At 50.8% G+C, this 21,013-nt stretch overlaps 1 protein-coding gene across 15 annotated transcripts in view; it reads left to right on the top strand.

Annotated features, from left to right (window-relative positions):
• FNBP1 (formin binding protein 1) overlaps window positions 1–9,612 on the top strand; it is a 122,295-nt gene extending 112,683 nt beyond the window's left edge. For 11 of the 15 annotated variants that reach the window (XM_073640729.1, XM_073640730.1, XM_073640728.1 and 8 more), the window contains 2 exons: window positions 5,986–6,125; window positions 6,211–6,404. In XM_073640729.1, the coding sequence (XP_073496830.1) occupies window positions 5,986–6,125; window positions 6,211–6,389 (319 nt within the window). In that variant the 3' untranslated portion in view covers window positions 6,390–6,404. Of the gene's footprint in view, window positions 1–5,985; window positions 6,126–6,210; window positions 6,405–7,608 lie in introns of those variants that run through there. The other 4 variants (XM_073640726.1, XM_073640719.1, XM_073640732.1 and 1 more) reach the window with 2 other exon arrangements.
• The last annotated feature ends 11,401 nt before the right edge of the window (window positions 9,613–21,013 follow it).

Raw genomic sequence — 21,013 nt, 5'->3', positions numbered from 1 at the left:
TAAGGAGATGGTCACTGATTGGGTTCCTTCTCCCGAGGTGGATATATCCCTGTCTCAGTTGAGCAAGTCCTCCTTGCTTCCGGTTAAAGGGAAAGCCAATCTTCAGGATCCTCTGGACAGGAGATCGGAGTCAGCGGCGAAATCCATCTATGAAGCCTCAGGTCATTGTTTCCGAGCGGCCTTAGGGGCCATGTGGGCTGGTGAGGCTTCCCTGCGGTGGTTGGATCAGCTGCGAACGGCATGGCAAGATGGGACTCCGCGTTTAGAAGTGGAAAGGCTTTTTCAGCTGATGGAAGAAGCCATGTGTTATGGCAGGGATGCAGTACTGGACACTACTTCAATTTTGTCCAAAGCTCAAGCTTCGGCCGTCACAGTTAGAAGAGCACTGTGGCTTAAGCAGTGGACCGGAGATACAGTATCCAAGCAAGGTTTGCTTAGTCTTGCATATAGGGGCAGTCAGCTTTTTGGTTCGGACCTTTCGGAGCTGATTGCCAAGGACAAGGATGTTTCCCTGCCTCTAAAGAAGGCAGCAGCATCCACATCTGGCAGGTCAGGGCCCGGTAGAGGTCATCGGTCCTTTCGGACCAGGGGACGATTCGGTCAGCCTTCTTGGAGATCAGGTCGTCCTTCGTCCTCCGGCAGATCCTCCCAGAAATCTCGTACTCCTTGGAAGCAACAGTCCCGTCAGGACAGACGGGAGGTTGACAAAAGATCCGCTAAGGCTAATTGACGCCAGAGATCCCCCCGAGGGTTCTCGGGTGGGAGGTCGTCTGCTACAATTCGGGTCAATTTGGGCATCCCACATATCGGACGCCTGGGTGACGTGGGTTATGTCGGCAGGCTATTTCATAGAGTTTCATTCTCCACCTCCAGACAGGTTTCGTCAGACATGCATTCCATCCGTGCCAAGGCTGGCTGCTGCACTGTTACAGGAGGTCGACTCTCTCCTGCAGCAGGGTGTGGTGGTTCAGGTTCCTCCGGAAGACCAGGGGGAAGGGGTTTTTACTCCAACCTTTTTGTGGTCCCCAAAAAGGAGGACAAGTTTCGCCCGGTACTGGATCTCAGAGATTTGAACATTTACGTCCGAACACGGAAGTTCCGCATGGAGTCTCTCCGTTCGGTGATAGCGACCCTGTCGCAGTACGATTTCTTGGTGTCTATCGACATCCGCGACGCCTATTTGCATATCCCTATCGGCAGGGCTCACCAGCGTTTTTTGCGTTTCGCCATAGGTCAAACCCATTACCAGTTTGTGGCCCTACCATTCGGGTTGGCCTCGGCACCCAGGGTTTTTACAAAGGTTCTGGCTCCTCTCATGGCGCTTCTTCGAAGACAAGGGGTTACGATCCTCCCCTACCTGGACGACCTGTTCATAGTGTCGCCCACAGCGGAGGAGGCGATAACAGCTCGTGACCTCTCCCTTCAGTACCTGATGGACTTCGGGTGGCTGATCAATTGGAAGAAGTCGTCATTGGAACCAGCGCAGTCCATTCTGTTCCTGGGGATGCATTTCGATACAGTTCGGGCAGTTGTGTCTCTGCCTCCTGTCAAACAGGCGAACCTTCGGCTTCTGGTCCAGGCTATGAGGTCGGCGTTGTCAATGTCCCTTCGGGAATGCATGCGCCTTCTGGGTCAAATGGTGGCAGCTATGGAAGCAGTACCGTTTGCACAATTTCATTCCCGGGATCTCCAAAATCTTATTCTGACACATTGGGATCGATCTCTGACTTCTCTGGATCGCTCGGTCGTTATCTCCCGCAGGGTGCGAGAGTCTCTTGGATGGTGGTTACGTCCAGAGACTCTATCCCTGGGGAAATCCTTCCTTCTTCCGAGGTGGTCGGTGATTACCACCGACGCCAGCCTGACGGGTTGGGGGGGAGTTTAGAACGACCTCTGGGTTCAGGGGGTCTGGTCGTCAGAGGAGTCGTCTCTCCCGATCAACATTTTGGAGTTGAGAGCGATATTTCTCTGCCTCCAACATTGGACGGTCCTTTTGAACGGTCTACCGGTCCGGATTCAGTTGGACAATGCGACGGCGGTCGCATATATATCAACCATCAGGGCGGGACGAGAAGTTCCAGACTCATGATGGAGGTCTCTCGGATCTTGTTTTGGGCCGAGTCCAGGATTCCAGCAATCTCTGCGATCCACATCCCAGGTGTGCTGAATATCTCGGCGGACTTCCTCAGTCGCGAGCAGGTGGATCCTGGGGAATGGAGTCTCCATCCAGATGTTTTTTCTCTGCTGTGTTCCCCTTGGGGGACTCCTCAGGTGGACTTGATGGCGTCCAGGCTGAATGCCAGGGTTCCGACGTTCAGGTACAGGGATCCGGAGGCTGTGGCGGTAGATGCTCTAGTAGCCCCGTGGGACCAGTTCGAGCTGGTCTATGTATTTCCGCCGATATCCTTACTTCCTCTGGTAATCCGACGGATCAAACTCGAACGAGTATCAGTAATCTTGGTAGCACCGGATTGGCCACGAAGAGCGTGGTATTCGACGCTGGTATCTCTTCGAGCTGCGCTTCCGTTTCCACTACCCCTTCGCTCGGACTTGTTAAGCCAGGGGCCCATTCGTCATCCGGACCTGAGGTCACTTTGTTTGACGGCGTGGCTCTTGAGACCGAGATCCTGACCCGTCGCGGGTTTTCGCCCGAGGTCATTGCTACCTTGCGGGCAGCCAGGGGTCCAGCTACGACTAGGATTTATCACAGAACTTGGGAATCTTTCTATTCATGGTGTTCTGGATCTTCAAGAAACCCGAGGGTTTTTTCCATCCCCAACTTCTTGGCTTTTTTGCAATATAGTTTGGCCAGGGGTCTAGCGGTTAGTACTGTGCGGGGTCAGGTATCTGCACTTTTCGCACTTTTTAGAAGGGCTATTGCCTCACGCAGGGATGTGTGTTCTTTTTTTCGCGGAGTCGCACGTCTGTTTCCGCCGCGGAGGGCAGTTGTGGCTCTGTGGCGGCTTAATCTAGTCCTGGAAGCCCTTCAGCATAGGCCTTTTGAGCCTATGGATTCTGCTAAACTTTCGTTACTTTCTTGGAAGGTGGCCTTCTTGGTGGCAGTCACCTCTTTGAGAAGGGTGTCGGAGTTGGCGGCACTATCTTGCTCGCCTCCTTTTCTGGAATTCCTTCCGGATCGCGTGGTGCTTCGTACCCGTGAGGATTTTTTACCTAAGGTAGTGTCACAATTCCACATTAATCAGGACATTGTGTTGCCTTCCCTTTGTCCAAAACCTAAGAATCCAAGGGAGCGGGCCTTGCACTCTTTGGACTTAGTGCGGGCATTGAAGTTCTAGCTTACAATCACACAAGGTTTTCGGAAGTCGGACTCTCTTTTTGTGATTCCGGCTGGTCGTCGGCGTGGTCAACGTGCTTCCAAGGACACGATAGCTCGGTGGATCCGTTTGGCTATCCTGGAAGCCTACCGGCTCAAGGGCGAGCCTTGTCCGGTTAAAGTTAAAGCTCATTCCACGAGAGCCATTGGCTCATCGTGGGCTTTTCGTCAGGGGGCCTTGGCAGCGCAGCTCTGCCGGGCAGCCACCTGGCGCTCTGTTCACACCTTTACTAAGTTTTATAAAGTGGACGTGAGTGCTTCCGCTGATGCGGCCTTGGGACGCAGGGTCCTGCAGGCAGCGGTGGTTTGTTATCTCTTTATTGTTTATTTTTTCTTTATTCAGCGTGGTTTGCGCTCTTGCCTAAGTTGTTGGGGTGTTGGAGATTCTGCCACTATTTCCCACCCTTAAGTGAGGTACTGCTTTAGGACGTCCCACTAAGTAATGGATTTGTGTCTCCCTTCCTTCCCTTCTGCTGCTGAAAGTCGGATTTTGGTAATAACTTACCTGTAAAATCCTTTTCAGCGAAGGAAGGAAGGGAGACACAGCACCCTCCCAGGGCAGAAGTGGTTTTTTTGTGTTGCTAGATGCAGCGCGTCTCCTTCCTGATGTCGATCTTCTGGACTGGGTTTAGCGCTCTACGGCTCTCCTTCCAGTATCGCCAGCTCTACACAGTTGTCAGGTCCAGTGAGGCATGCCTAGGACTGTGTGTTTCTATTACATAACCTGTTTTCTCTCATTTCTGAACTTTCAGAAGGGGATGTGTTGTCCTGCTGGTGTTGTCTGCTCTTCCTTAGCTTGTGTACGGACTGGAGAACATGGGAGTAGGAGGAGCCTTTATACTGGAGGGGCCGGTCGTCACTTTTTGTAATCTGAGGTGAACTATCCTATGGGGCTCCGCCTACCCACTAAGTAATGGATTTGTGTCTCCCTTCCTTCCTTCGCTGAAAAGGATTTTACAGGTAAGTTCTTACCAAAATCCGACTTTTGTGTGCCGTTCTCAGTTTGGGTGACGCGCAGGACGATTCTGGGCCCCTCTCCCTACCTTGCACCTCCGATCTTGCAATAGTGTAAATATGAGCCATGCGACATTCACAGCACTTACAGATATACAGGTATAAAAATGTCACGTGCCCGAAAACGATACCAATAAAAACGTCAACTTGTCCCTCAAAAAACAAGCCCTTGTATGACTGTCTGTCGAAATATGGAAAAATGATAGCTCTCAAAATATGGCGATGCAAAAACTAGTCTTTGCAAAAAAAAAAAAAAAAAACGTTTTTTAGTGTGTGCCAGCAGTCACTCATAAAAAAACCGATATAAATCTGGTATCGCTGTAATCGCACCGACCCAAAGAATAAAGTCGTCTAATCACTTACACCGCACGAGGAACGGTGTAGAAAATAAATAAAACCAATTCTTCACCTGCTGCTGATTTGTTCATTCTGCCTCCCAAAGATCGCAGTAAGGCTCGGCTCACATTTATTCTGCACTCTGCGCTTACACCGGGGTTTCTGTGTAAATCTGTGAAATGTGTGATTCAGACAGAACCCCCGGCTGAAGATTCCCTGTAATGAGGCAGATGGAGGCACCGTGGACGCTGTCTGGCCTGTGATCCCATGGTGTCCGTCTTTTTATTAGGCGTGCTGTCAGCCACAGTTTTTTGAACCTCTGAAAAAGAGTAACGCCGGTTTCACACGTTCTGATATTTCCTGTACCAGAAAAAACAGTACCGGAGATATTCGTGTCTGTGGCATATTTGTGGCAACCGTGTGCCACATCAGTGTGACTCGTACCGGCGCCTGGGAATCAGCGTTACAGTTAGCGCAGTTCCCAAGCGCTGGGTGCTGATCGCTGCCATCATCATTTTTCCCTTGCTGGCACCTTGATCAGTGTGAGCAAGGGACAATGTTGAGACTCTTATTCTGCTCCTTCTATGTCCTTCCCCTCTGTAACCCATCTGACCTCTCACACCAGGGAGAATGACTCGCTCCATCGAGCGGGCCTCGGAGCTGCGCTCAGCGAGCGGTGTCCTGTCATTCACTGAGCTCAGCGGAGTTTTGGGGTTCCTTCCCACTACAGCACTTTTTCTCCCTTTTTTTGTAGACTAGTATCCGCATGCTGCATAGTGTCTTAGAAGTATGCTATACTCATTCATAATTCACGAAGGCTATATTTTAAAACTTTAATCATGTACGATGGTATAAACTAACTGTATTTATGGACTGTTTACTGTTCATCCAGTTTTTTCATTCATTCGTGATTCACTGTCCCCGCTTATGTTTTTTAAGTCTTTTTTTAATTATGTGTAAATTAAATACAAATATTATTGTTTGAATAATACTGGTGTTTGGGGGTCTTGCTTTTGTTTTTGATTATTGTATATTTGACCTACCTCTACTATTTTTTGGCCTATTCAGCTCCTTACCCTCAAATTAAAGATGAGAGTCTGCACTTTAAGCCCATATTGATTAACTGTATCTCGAATATGTTTTAGTAAACCGCTAATATGCCAAAACTTGTGTCACTGTCCAAACATTTCTGGACCTAACTGTATGTGGCGGTATATAGAGAGTGTAGGGCTTGGACAGGGGTGCCCCCTTCTGGCCGTGGGGTGTGTTGCTATAGTGATTGTATGACTTTGTCTCTTGAGCAGTCCGGATGGGAGTTATACAGAAGATCAGAGCCAGGAGACGGAGGTGAAGGTGACACCCACGGAATTTGATGACGACTTCGATGATGAGGAGCCACTCCCCACCATAGGAACCTGCAAGGCCTTATACCCCTTTGATGGTAATGTTTGTGCCCTCTCCCTGCACCATTCACCCGTGTCATCGCATCTGACCGGATCGGCGCTGACTCTGTCTTGTCCATCCAGGTGAAAACGAAGGAACCATCTCGGTGGCGGAGGGAGAAGTGCTGAGCGTCATTGAGGAAGACAAGGGCGATGGCTGGACACGGATCCGCAGGAACGAGGAGGAGGAGGGCTACGTCCCCACGTCCTACGTCGAAGTGTACCTGGACAAAAACGCCAAAGGTGCTAAAACCTACATCTAGGCCCTTCTGCCTGTATGGGGTAGGGGAGCGGCACCCCACCATATAGACACTGCGTTCATGGCCGCACAAGGGGTGTAAGAGTAACAGAGCAGAGGCTGTAAATCCCCAGAATTGCCCCTAAATCCATAGCTCTGCCCCTTAGTGCCCTCCAACATGGACACAGCTCCATCTGGTTAGATTGGCATGACGCACATATCCAGAAAAGTCAGATAATCTGCCATTCATCTCACGACGAATTATTGGAAATGTGGGAGATTGGCACGGACACCGTTACATGCTATAGTGCACCTGCGAAGATTGGCCTAAGATGTGCTTTGCCGAGGACAATGTGGCACCAAAAAAGTCACCATTGTTAATGCCCACTGTGTGTGGCAGCTTGTGTATGCTCTTTGTACCCCAGGATGATAAGCGTATGAGTCTTAGTATGGATCACAGACATGACAGAAGTCGTCCCATACCAGAGTATCAGTGTTTCCGGATTATCGGACTGAAAATCTGTGTATATTGTACAGACATAAGTGTATAGTGAGTCTTGTCACCGCCGTCCCCCGAGCTTCTGCAGCATGTCCGCACATCTCCATGTTTGTTCTCGGTGGTCCCGCCGTCCTCTGTGTAATATTGCGGTTCATATTTTATTTTTTATTGAGGGGACGACTCCTCAAGCCTCATAATAAAGGACGTTAATTTTTACACTGGTCTGCAGATCATTGCACCAAAGTGCGAGGTAATGAAATGTAACCTCTGTGCAAACCCTCCAGAGCTGCACTCACAATTCTGTCTCAAGATCCGTGCAGAAAAGGGGGCGCAGCATTAGGACGATGCACTGCGACGTTTACCCTTTAAGGGTTACCCTTGAAATGAAGTTGTTTTTTTCTTTATTATGTTTGAGATCTCCGCTTGTTGTCAGTGAATAGAAGCGTTCTTAGTCCCAGTCTGAGGCTGATGACCCCTCCTGACCTGACATTTTCTTGCAGCTGAGGGTTCATTAGAGTCACATCCAGCCCGGATGCTGATACGATGTAACAGGCCCTTAGTCTGCAAGATTTAGGATTGTAATCTACCTCAGTGTTGGGTCAGGGCAGGTTCTCCGTCTCTGCTACTCACTGACCGCAAGCAGAGATGATGTCAGTGATGGCCGTACTGTGGGACACGATGGCACTGATGACTTCCCCGTTGTTTGTGCCACTCTCTAACGTATTTCACGTGTGTTTTGTTGTAGATTCGTAGAGGTGTTGCTGATGTAAGGACCGCGGGGCGAGCAAATACAGGAGGAAAATAAGACCCCCACACTCCTCCATATCAACCCTACAGTCGGACCGAGTAGCCAAAAAAAACCTCCTCACATAGGAGAATCCCGCAAGCGACTAGCGATACCATAAAACGGACACGGTTATCAGTGTTACAATGTATCCTGGTGCGGACCCATCTATAGTTACCCCCAAATAACGCCCTACCCCCAAATCCTGGGGGTCACCACTGTGTCATATAGCAGCAGACTCCAGGCTTTGCCGCCATGTTTAACCAACTAACCACCCTGACTTTATTTTCCCCTCTCTCCTCCTCTCTTTCCCACCTTTTTTTCCCCCTTGCTCCGCATTTCCTGTCTAGTCACTGCCCCTTTAAGGGCCACTCTACTTACACTCTGGTCACCCTTTTTCTTTTTCCACCTGCATGCTCGCCCTGTCTCCTTGTCTATGCGCACCTTTAAGGGGCACATCACCCTTAAATTTATTTTGGGTTCTTCTTAACCTGGACCTGCTGCTGCATGTGCGCTAAAAAAACAAAACAACGCATCCTCTTCGCCCCTGTAGATTTAAAGGGGGGGGGGGGGGGTCAGAACAATATTTTTATATCAACGATGGCCGCCCTGTGGGGACCCGCAAATCAGAAGACAGGTGCGAGGTGTCATGTGGCCTCAAGACGCGCACCTTTATATCATGGTCCTCGGATGAACCACTAACCTGTGAAGATAGGACTTATGCTGCCTGTGTCCGTGTGCTTCGCTGCCGCCAAGATGGTGGTCACTCGTCCTCTCTCCGTTTATGTGCCGGCAGCTGGACTGGAGCCACCTCTGTTGACTTAAAGTGCACCTCCGTCTTTGCAGGAAATGGCTTAAATAGTAATCGCCTTACATGGTTTAAATAGTAGAATCTCTTCCTGAGGGCTCCAGATTTGTAGGAATTGTGTCCTGTTTGTCCCCTGCAGGCTGCCGTAGTGTCCGTTAGCCCTGAAAGCTCCTGGTGACGATCCTCCCGGTCTACGTTTGCTTCGCTCTCACAGCTGACGGGAGCAAATCTGTTACTAACAATATATTAGGAAATCGCTACTTGGGTCCTTTCCTAAAATATAACACAGAGTGACATGAAGGCTGGAGTGCCCCTTTAACTCCTCCCCTTGCCGGCCCCTCCATTACAGTGTGGCTATTGTTAGTGTTTTAGCGCGGCATTGACCTCTCGAGCTTCCCGTAGGTTCTTAGTCTCGGTGGACAGTATATTATTGTCAGCACTGGTGGCGTCTCCAAGCTTTAGCGTTATCCTCGTGTCTTGTCGTCTACAGAAAGGAATAAAAAAAAGTATCCTAATCTACAGAATGTAAAAAGTATAAAACATAGAAACTATTAACCCCGTCCCCCCATAATGTGCACTGCACCCTTCCCCCCATGTACACAGGAGGCGATGCCTTCGCCACGGCTGTTACATGTTCAGACTTTTGCGCTGTTTTATGTCTCGTCACCGGTTTTGTTTTTCCACTTTTATGTTATTTTTAGAGATTTAAAAAAAAAATCTATCTATGAAATTACTGCCAAAATGTATAGATCTATTTTATTCTCCATGTTCCGGAGTGGCCGCGCTCATCCCTTCCCCCGATAACTATCCACGTGCCATAAACCGTAAGATGTAAAAACTCTGCTGTTCAGTGTTCCTGTGCCAACGAGGACTGCGCACCGCCCCCACGGAGCCAGGAGGTGGGGCTGAAGAGGCCAGGAGTGTGCCATTACTCAGAGGCCCCTGCGTCTTGTGCGTTTCATTGTGTATCCGTAGAGCGCTCCCCTTTCTGCATCTCTGTGGTAGAGGCCGGGCCCGTGTACCCTGACACCTGCACTCTGACTGTTATCTGGCACAGAGAAGCTTCTAGAAGTTGCCATCCGCATGATACAATATGCCATTCAGTTCTGAGAACTGCCGTACTGCTGGAAATAAAACGACTACCAGAAACCCCCGAACCCCGACTCTTATTATCTGCTGGTCTGATTGGCTGCATTTACAGGACCCTCTACTAGTAAAAGCTTGTGCTGAGTTACATCTACTCTAGTCACCTCCAAAGCAGAAGCACAAGTCATGTCGGCTCCCACAATGCACTGCTCTCCAGCTCTAGATGTGACTGGAGAATAAGAGAAGTTACAGTATTATTGGGCTGCATAGATAAAGCGGGATGTGGTGCGCTCCCCCTAGTGGTCCTTGCCAGTAGTGATAACTTTTTCATGTAACTGCAGTGAATTTGGAACTGTGTGTCAGAATAATGAATCTCAGATCATTACGCATACTGATGGTCTATTCATATCATACCGATCCACTGATAGGTGGGTTCCCCAGGGGTCGGACCCTCGTCAGTCACACAAATCATGTTTTATCCCAGATAACCCCCACCACTCCCTTCAGCCCATTGAGATAATTATTGTATTTTGTGTTAAATTTCTTCCCATTTTTAAGATCTCTGATTTCTGGCAAGAGATTAAAATTGCTCCTGACTGAATACATCTCACAGCTGAGGGTTTGTTGCAATCCTCTGTGACCCAAACACCAAAAATCTTAGTCATGTGCTAGTTTGTTACAATGTGTCAGACAGGATGCAACTGTAACAAACTTTCAGCTGTCTGTCAGCAATTTTTTCATTCACTGACAGCAAACTGATCATTGGTCGCAGTGTGCCCCGCTACCTTGTGGTTGCACCCCGCTGTTTGTTTTGGGGGTCACTTAGCGGCCACAGATTTTTGGCCTTAAACCTGCAGATTCCTGGTTACATAAGCGCCTGCAGAAGCCGGTCTTGTAATTATCCCAATATGATCACTGTGCCGGATCGCTGCTAATAGGAAGTGACAGCCGCTGCCTCGTGGTATCCGGAACATCACGTCCCCCCTCCGGCCCCCCACCTAACACCTGAGAATTTGGGGCGAGGACTGCGCAGCTGCTGTTTACAGCAAAGCGATCACCGTGATTAATGGGGTGACTGGAGGTCTCATTCCACTCACACCTGAGAGGTAAGGGCTTCTGTGGTTGGCCTTCACTGATACACTGGGACAACCCTGCAGCTGTGAATAATATATAGTCTGTTAAGGTTTTCAGTTGTTTCCATTCAGTGGCAGCAAGCAGAGATCATTAAAAAAAACAGTGATAAACCCAGAAGCTATAGAGAAGGTGCATCATTTTTCATTACACAATAAAATTCCTTTAATCCGGCGTAAATTAAATGTTATTCCAGATTATTGCATTGTCCTACATAGTGGTCCGGAAGATCAACAGCAATTTCTGCTTGGTGTGAAGGCTCCAGATTATCAGATGCCGGAGTCTCACACGAGGCCGATCCACAGCGTCCAGAGAAGCACAACGTGAGAGAAACAGTGATCTGGTTATGGTACATGATGGGGGTAGTGATGGGTCTGAAGGTTATGCTGGGGCTGCTCCAGCGCTGTCGTAACTTGCTGACATGTCTGTGCCCCTCTCAGGTGAAGTCATATGACAGCGGCGGCAAACAAGAGCGGCCTTGACTCAGGACAACAGCGAAAGACACAATGTATCATCCGTAACTACAATGAGGGGGGTTGTAGTGAGAATAGTGGGGAAGTTACTGCACTTCATGTCACTCATCCCGTAAAAGAACACTACAGTCGCCTCTCCCAAGAATTGGCTGATAACAGGGAGTAATAGATTGTACTCACCTGTCCTACAGTCTCCTCTCCCCAGTAATGGCTGATAACAGGGAGTAATAGATTGTACTCACCTGTCCTACAGTCACCTCTCCCCAGTAATGGCTGATAACAGGAAGTAATAGATTGTACTCACCTGTCCTACAGTCACCTCTCCCCAGTAATGGCTGGTAACAGGGAGTAATAGATTGTAGGTCTTTTTTATTTATAAAAGAAGAACATTACAGGACACAAAACATAAGAACAAGACGACAAAAACCCGACACAAATCACAGAAAATAGAAACAAAATAAATCTAAACAGAAATAGAAGATCCGACCTACAGAGAAAGAACAAAATCACCATCACCCCAGGAATATATACATATACAAGAAATAAATACTATAAAACCTATAAAACCCCCGGCCCAGCTTCATTCATACTACTATATACAATCCCACACAACGTTCACACCGTCCTATATACACATAAAACACCGTGCTATATACAAGATTATATACAATAAAACACTAAACCTAATATACCGTATATACAACCGGGAACTAACACTAACCTACTGGTCCCACTGCCTGACCTTAGTCACCCCCTTACTGCACCTCATTCACACCACAGAAAACCAAAAATAACAATATACACAATAGTGACATGAACAATTTTTTTTTTTTTTTTATTTTATATATTTTTTTAATTTTTAATATATATACATAAAACACAGACCTACACTAACTATCCCGCCACCCCTGATCCAGCTCTGGCCACAAAGTTCAGGATTACTCCGAGCTAGGATCAGGCCCCAAAGTTTTTCCCCAGGCGGGGCCTGGACCAGGCCAGATCAGTCCTCTTATCACCGCTGATGAAGAACCCCCCCCCCCCCCCCAAATCTCCCACCCAACCTAACTAAAACCCCCTATTATACATTATATACAATATATACAGAACACAACCTACACACTCACCATCCAAGGCTCAAGTTCGATGCCAGCAAACCTTCTATCCAGGAGACAGAAATACAAAACAAAAATCTAGGGTGGAAAGACATCAGCCCACCACCAGGATATAGGAGTACTACCGGACTAAGGCACCCTGAAGGAAAAGCCCCTCCAGAGACGGGCCGCCCTCCGGGCACCCAGTCTTTCATACTCCAGAGAATGTACCTTCACCAGGTCACCTAGGATGTTCCTACAGACTTCATCCACATGGAGGATTTTACTCTGCGTCGAGACTAAAACTCGTGCGTTCCACGTGAAATACCTGACCACTGCGCTGACTATGAATAAAGTGTCTCGGTCCCTTCTCCCAAGGTCTCCGAACGCTCCATAGGCCCACCCGGCGTAGGACAGAGTAGCCAGCCGCGGCCAACCAATGGAAGCCCCCACCCTGTTGTACACCTCTGTATTAAAGGGACAATGAAGCAGGAAGTGCTCCATGCTTTCCAGCACGTTAGCACAAGCCTCACGGGGGCAATTCCTGTCCTCGGAGCTCCTGTACTTCAAATTGTCCCTCACATACAGCTTACCATGGAAGCAGCGCCAAGTCAAGTCCCAGTACTTCTTGGGGATCCTGCTAGAATTTAACAAACTCAACCCAACCTCCAGATCCCGACTTGTGCAGTCTTTGAGGACCAATGGACTCTGAAAATGAGAAAGCAAGACCCTCATATCGAGGAGTTTCCTCGGGAGGGACCTCACCTCCCACATTCCCAGACCCCACCGGCGGATCATTTTCAGAACCGGGGTAACGTAAGCCGGGAGATGCCCGTGTGGTGTGCGGAGATCCTTCACTCTTCCCCCTGTCTCCCATTCCTGGAAGAAAGGCTGAAACCATCCCTTGCAGAATACCCACGGAGGAGCCCTCTCTTTCCAGAGGTTTGCCACGTTCACTTTCAAGAAGGTGTTCACTAGGAACACCACGGGGTTCACCATATTCAAACCCCCTAGTCTCCTCGTGCGGTAAGTGACCTCCCGCTTGACTAGGTTCAGTCTGTTCCCCCATAACATCTGGAAGAACAGACTGTAGACCCGTGTCCAGAGAGGCTCTGGCAAGACACAGACGCTGCCCAGGTAGATTAGCAAGGGGAGCAGGAAAGCTTTGCACAGGCCAACCCTTTCCCTCAGGGTCAAAGACCAACCCCTCCATTGGTCCACTCTTTGGGCGACACCTTTGATTCTGCCTTCCCAGTTTTTCGTGGGGTAATCACCCTGGCCGAATTCGATGCCCAGGACTTTGGCATGTTCTTGGGGTTCGGGGAGGGTGTCCGGAAGATCAAACCCGGGATCTCCGCCTCCCAGCCAGAGACTCTCACACTTATCCTGGTTGACCTTGGACCCGGATGCCTCCGCGTAGCGCTCCACTTCTGACATCACCGCCGCTGCCTCCTCTTGCGAAGAAACAAAGACGGTGACATCGTCCGCGTAGGCCACCACCCTCAGGATAGCCTCCGGCGCCGCCCCGCCCATCCGCACCCCCGCCAACGGTCCACAATCGATCCCTCTGAGGAAGGGATCGATCGCAAACGCGTAAAGCAAAGGGCTAAGAGGACAGCCCTGACGGACACCGGATCCTACCCCGAAAGGTCGTCCAATCCACCCATTCACCAGAGGGAAAGTCTCAGCCCCTGCATACAAGGTCTTAAGCCAGTCCACAAACCCTCCAGGCAGACCATACCTCAAAAGAGTGGACCAGAGGTACTCGTGGTTAACCCGATCAAAGGCTTTTGCCTGATCCAGGGTCAGCAAGAACCCCTTCCAAAGGCCCGCCCTGCCTTGCTCCACGGCCTCTCGGACACCTAGAACAGCACTAAAAGTGCTACGGCCAGGAACGCAACAGTGCTGAACCTCCGAAAGGAGCCGGGGTGCAAACTTCACCAGCCTGTTGAAAAGTATCTTAGCCAAAATCTTCCTGTCCACATTGAGAAGTGCTATGGGACGCCAGTTCTCAATGCGTGACGGATCCTTACCCTTTGACAAAATGATCAAAGCTGACCTCCTTAATGATCTCGGCAGAGTGCCCGAGGAGAGACACTCGTTAAACACCTGAGTCAAGAGGGGGACCAAAGAGTCCCTAAAGGTCCTAAAGAACTCGGATGTTAAGCCATCCGGACCTGGCGACTTTTTGGGCCTAAGCCCATCGATCGCCAGTCTCACTTCCTCTTCTTTGATCGCTTCTGCCAAACCGCCCAGCGAGAGGTCAGCCCCTGGCTCAGGAACAGATTCAGCCAGGAAAACAGACATCCCGTCACGATCCAGCTCCCTCCTTCCCAAGAGGTGCGAGTAGTAGGAACTGACGACCTCCAAGATCCCTGATCTGGACCTTCTCAGGGACCCCGTACTGTCCACCAGCCCCGTCACTATCTTACTATTCACTGACATCTTACAGTTTCTGTAAGGGTCGGGCGAGCAGTACTTCCCGTAGTCCCTCTCGAAAACCAAAGATGCGTGCCTATCGTACTGACACCTCTTCAGCAAGGACTTTACTCTGGAGATCTCCTCACGGCTACCTCCAGTCGAGACAAGATGCTCAAGTTTCCTCCTCAGGCTCTGATACAGGCGATCCCTGTTCAGGCTTCTGAGGTTCGAGAGCTGCCGGAAGAATCTCGCCACCCGATGTTTGAACATCTCCCACCACTCTGACTTAGTGTTACTTAGGCCCAGCAATGGTACCTGGCTCTGAAAGAATTCCTCAAAAGACCGTCTTACAGCTTCTTCCTCAAGGAGTGACGAATTCAGCTTCCAATAGCCTCTTCCCATCCGAGGAGTCTCTGTAACGTTCAGAGAAAACATAATCAAACAGTGATCGGAGAACTCCACCTCCACAACCGACAACGGTGAAGAGACGGCCTCCTCCTTCAAATAAAACCTATCTAGCCTAGACCTGCACTGACTACCTCTAAAAAAGGTGAAACCCGTGTCGCCAGGGTTGTGCCGGATGTGGACATCCACCAGGCGAGCCTCACTCACTATCCTGTTTAACGCGACGCAGTCATAAGCCAGCTGGTCTCCGGAACCTCCTCTATCACAGGATCTCGTGACGTTGTTGAAATCCCCTCCGAAGACCACCTGCCGACTCGAAAATAAAAAAAGTTTGATTTTCAGGAAGAGACATTTGCGGTCCCACTTGGACTGGGGACCGTAGATGTTAATGAGCCGAAGCTCTTGTCCCCCCATGGAGACATCTAGGATCAAGCATCTCCCCATTTCTAATTCGATCACTCGTCTGCATTCAACCGCTGCGGTTTTAAAAAGGACCGCCACCCCGCTATACGGCTCGGCCGCAAGAGACCAGTAGGAGGGTCCATGCCTCCACTCCCGCCTTGCTTTATGCAAGGTTGATATATCGGTCAACCTGGTCTCCTGCAAAAACAAAATGTCGGCGTCAAGTTGGCCGAGAAAATGAAAGGCCGTGTACCTTGCCGCATCTGACTTTATGCTGCAAACGTTAATAGTTGCTAGCGTCAACGGGGTGGGTGCCGCCATCATGATTGATTGAATTAGATAGCCTTTTTCTTCCCACCACTGACAGTCCCAACCTCTTCCTCTGATAATGACGGGTTTTTAGTGCGCTTGAGACAAACAGACTCGTCCATTCTCTCCTTACATACATTTTTGCCCTCGTCTGGTGGTCCTGGGTTAGTCGTCCCCCCAGAGGGCTTTGTATTTGCCCCCCGAGAGGAAGACCCAGCCATCTCCTGAGCCCCAACCACCTTGTCCGCAACCTCCGGCCCCGGGTCCCAACTTCCCCCCTCCAGAGGGAGGTCCTGGAGAGCCCCGAACCGGTTGGAGAGATCCACCAGAGGGGGGGCGGCTGAACCCTCCAATGGCGCCTGGATCACGGCCAGAGAGTCAGAGGGGTCGCACTCCAAAGAGGCAGCTCGAGACCTGGTCCCCCTCCTACCTCTGGCCGTTTTCCTGTTACCCTTTTTCTTTTTCTGTGACCACTCCCCCTTTCCCTCATCAAGACTGTCACCAGAAGAGGGTTCCTGGGAAGACGTGGTGTCCTCTCGCTCTTCCCTTTCAAGTCTCTTGACTTCCTCGCTCAATTCGCTGTCTTTAGGATCCTCAGCTGCAAGTGAAGTACCTGGGTCAGAGTTTAGGGACATTACTCCCTGCCCCCCGTCCCCACGGCGCTTCTCCTGCCGCCTGATGGTGGATGGCGGCAGCTTGCTCCTCACCGGTTCCCTGCCTCCCCCGCCCCTACTGGTCCCTTCACTGGCAAGATTAGTTCCAGCTTGCGCCTGTCCAGCACTCGCCGCTTTCAGGACCGCATTGGCGAAGGAACGCGGACAGCGACTGAACGAGTGACCGAGGTCACCACACAAGTTACACCTAATCCTGCGACAGGCAGCAGCAAGATGACCGAGGTCCCCACACAGTGCGCATTTCTGGGTGGTACACTGCGCACTGAAGTGTGTGGGGCTACCGCACCTGTGACAGACCTTAGGCTGCCCCCGGTAGAAAATCAAGATCCTATCCCTCCCCAAAAAGGTTGAGGAGGGGATATGGGTAACAGTGTTTCCCGAAACCTTCAATCTCACCATGAAGGTCCAGGCCCCTGACCAGATACCATGGTCATCCAGATTCTTTTCGGGAATATTGGTGACCTCTCCGTATCGACTCACCCAGGTGGTAATGTCCATACAGGAAAGCGACTCGTTACTAGTCAAAACGGTCACTTTCCTGACTGAATCTTGGCGAGTTATTGCCAGGGGAAAGAGACCATGCCATTCGGGGCGACTCCGAGCCAGCTCATGGCGAGACCAGAAAAGCTCAAGGCCCTCCGGTCTCACGAAGCTGACATCGAAGTAGGAGGTCCCGTAGGGATGGATCAAGGCAAAGATGTCATATGCCGCAAAGCCCATCCCCAGCAGGAGCTCAACCACCTTCGACCTATCAGGACAGGCATCCTTGCTTACCCACTGGAGACGGACCACGTTCCTACGGTTACTCCTCTGCCCCGTTGTCGGCAGAGACCAGACAGTCTCTGCCCCTCTATCTCGGAAGGCTGAAAGACCATGTCTCTCTATCCAGAAAGACAGATCAACCTCCCTCCCCTCTACAGTGATGGAGCTCTCCCCTCTCCTCAGGGCGTCCAGGAGCTGCTGTTGCAAGTCACCGTCCCCAGGGCCACCAGACGAGGGCGCACTACTACCCCCAGCACTGACAGCTCCTGAATAGCTTTGGGCTGAAGCCCCCGCCAATGCTGGGGGGGCAGCGGGACCAGCGCCTACTTCCCCCCCACCAACACCAATGCTGCTCCCACCATTCACTCCACTATTACTCTCACCATTTGCGGCATCACTACTCCCAGCATTCATTCCACCACTACCCCCATCATTCCCACTACTCCCAGCATTCATTCCACCACTACCCCCATCATTCCCACTACTCCCAGCATTCATTCCACCATTACTCCCATCATTCACTGCACCACTACTTCCATTCCCTTTACTTGTCACCCCATTACCTCGGCTGTTCTCTGCACCTTCCACAGTCACCTCCATTCCTTCCTCCCTTGTGTCTGGTGTCTCTGCACTCACACCTGCTGGGCCGGGGGAGGGGAGCACTCCCAGAGACTCCTTTCCCTGCAGCACCACACCCGTTTCCCTTTGGTTGCTGCTGGCTTTCTGCAGGTCGTCTGCTGGAGCGCCCCGCCCCCCTACTGCAGCATTTTGGTCCTTGTGCTGGGCAGACTGTTTGTTGGGCACTGCTGCCCGCCCTGCACCCACAGACTTTGGGGTCTTAGTGTCCTTTTTGCGCGCTGGGGCACACTGCCCCCCTGTCGCAGCAGTGCACCCAGTATTCTTGGCGGATGTTTTTTTCACATCCCTCCCGGCCTCCCCGGCCCCGGTGATAACCGGCTTAGCCGCAGAGGGCAGGGTGGGAAACTCCACAGAACTTCCTATGTCCGGCGCTGTGAGTACCTCCACAGCCTCGCCCCCTGCACTGTTCCCCGCACAGATGGCAACATCGCCGGACGTCGTCCTCCTCTCCCCACCTTGCCTCTGCCTCGAGCCCACTGCAGAGCCCGTGCCTTTAGGTTTGGTGGGGTTTACACAGGAGGTGGCAGGCGCAACATCAGACATTGGTACATACTTGTAACTCACCACCTCCTGTGCGGCTCCTCCGGTCTTCTTCTTCTTCTTTTTTTTCTCCTCCACTGGATCGTCCTCCCCGAAGGAAAACCGCGTCAGGTCCACTGGAGACTCCAGCAGTCGGATTTCCCTCAGCAGTCCTCCTTCCTCTTCCCCCGACACTCCAGCCTCTGCAATCGGAGTCCTCTGCCCTGCAGGGAGACCACTGGAACTCCGGCTCTGTCCCTCACTGGCTCCAGCAACTGAGACTCCAGTCACCTCTTCATCCTCCCCCTCCTCTTCACTAAGGACGCCGGCTGGCGGTTCTCCTGAGGTGTTTAACCCCTTCATTTCTGAGAACCGCCGCTGGTTCTTAAACCTCTCCAGGAAGGGACCTGCGCTTTTCTCAATCCCCTCCCGGAGGAGCACTAACCTGACCACCTCGTCTCTGAGGGCTTTAAACCTCTGGGAGGTCGCGGATCTCTCCTTGTTGGACGCCCGGGTGTTCAGGACCCGGGCCTCCCTCAGCTCCTCTTTCAGCTGGGTTAGTGCTTTGCCGGCGTCCTCGTACTCTCGCAGCATGGCGACCACTCGGGAGGAGAAGGAACTTGTGCACTCGCTGGAGCTCATCTCCCCCCAGGATCTTGCTGGGCTCTTGTTCCTGGGGCCTGGGGTGCCCCGGTCTCCCTCTCTGGGCGAGCGATGAATCGTCTCGGGGTTGGAGTAGGTGGGTATGTTTTTCTTCACCCTACCCGATCTCCTCACTCCCTCCTGGGCCGGTTGTTGTGGCTCCTTGTCCCCCGCCGGCATAGACCGGGGGATAGGAGGCTGGGAAGCCATGCCGGCCTCCCAGTAAGCCTGCCTCTCCCTGGGGAGAAGAGAGGCAGACGACGACCCTCCTCCTGGAAGTCCTGGAGCTCCACAGACAGCTGCCACTCTCAGCAGGGAGAAACTGATTGTGGGCACCTGTCCTACAGTCACCTCCCCCCAGTAATGGCTGATACCAGGGACTAATAGATTGTAGGTCTTTTTTATTTATAGAAGAAAACATTACAGGACACAAAACATAAGAACAAAACTGCAGAACAAGACGACAAAAACCCGACACAAATCACAGAAATAGAAGATCCGACCTACAGAGAAAGAACAAAATCACCATCACCCCAGGAATATATACATAGAGAAGAAATAAATACTATAAAACCTATAAAACCCCCGGCCCAGCTTCATTCATCCTACTATATACAATCCCATACAACGCTCACACCGTCCTATATACACATAAAACACCGTCCTATATACAAGATTATATACAATAAAACACTAAACCTAATATAACACATATACAACCGGGAACTAACACTAACCTACTGGTCCCACTGCCTGACCTTAGTCACCCCCTTACCGCACCTCATTCACACCACAGAAAACCAAAAATAACAATATATACAATAGTGACATGGACAATTTTTTTTTTTTTTTTTTTTTTATATTTTATATATTTTTTTTAATTTTTAATATATATATAAAACACAGCCCTACACTAACTATCCCACCACCCCTGATCCAGCTCTGGCCACAAAGTTCAGGATTACTCCGAGCTAGGATCAGGCCCCAAAGTTTTTCCCCAGGCGGGGCCTGGACCAGGCCAGATCAGTCCTCTTATCACCGCTGATGAAGAACCCCCCCCCAAATCCCCCACCCAACCTAACTAAAACCCCCTATTATACATTATATACAATATATACAGAACACAACCTACACACTCACCATCCAAGGCTCAAGTTCGATGCCGGAAAACCTTCTATTCAGGAGACAGAAATACAAAACAAAAATCTAGGGTGGAAAGACATCAGCCCACCACCAGGATATAGGAGTACTACCGGACTAAGGCACCCTGAAGGAAAAGCCCCTCCAGAGACGGGCCGCCCTCCGGACACCCAGTCCTTCATACTCCAGAGAACGTACCTTCACCAGGTCACCTAGGATGTTACTACAGACTTCATCTACATGGAGGATTTTACTCTGCGTCGAGACTAAAACTCGTGCGTTCCACGTGAAATACCTGACCACTGCGCTGACTATGAATAAAGTGTCTCGGTCCCTTCTCCCAAGGTCTCCGAACACTCCATAGGCCCACCCGGCGTAGGACAGAGTAGCCAGCCGCGGCCAACCAATGGAAGCCCCCACCCTGTTGTACACCTCTGTATTAAAGGGACAATGAAGCAGGAAGTGCTCCATGCTTTCCAGCACGTTAGCACAAGCCTCACGGGGGCAATTCCTGTCCTCGGAGCTCCTGTACTTCAAATTGTCCCTCACATACAGCTTACCATGGAAGCAGCGCCAAGTCAAGTCCCAGTACTTCTCGGGGATCCTGCTAGAATTTAACAAACTCAACCCAACCTCCAGATCCCGACTTGGGCAGTCTTTGAGGACCAATGGACTCTGAAAATGAGAAAGCATGACCCTCATATCGAGGAGTTTCCTCGGGAGGGATCTCACCTCCCACATTCCCAGACCCCACCGGCGGATCATTTTCAGAACCGGGGTAACGTAAGCCGGGAGATGCCCGTGTGGTGTGCGGAGATCCTTCACTCTTCCCCCTGTCTCCCATTCCTGGAAGAAAGGCTGAAA

This window comes from Phyllobates terribilis, unplaced genomic scaffold (assembly GCF_046119375.1).
Source record: "Phyllobates terribilis strain yellow unplaced genomic scaffold, ASM4611937v1 Scaffold_7__3_contigs__length_470593459, whole genome shotgun sequence".
NCBI lineage: Eukaryota > Metazoa > Chordata > Amphibia > Anura > Dendrobatidae > Phyllobates > Phyllobates terribilis.
The sequence above is the reverse complement of the archived record's forward strand: the minus strand, read 5'-3'. Positions and strand labels throughout refer to the sequence as shown.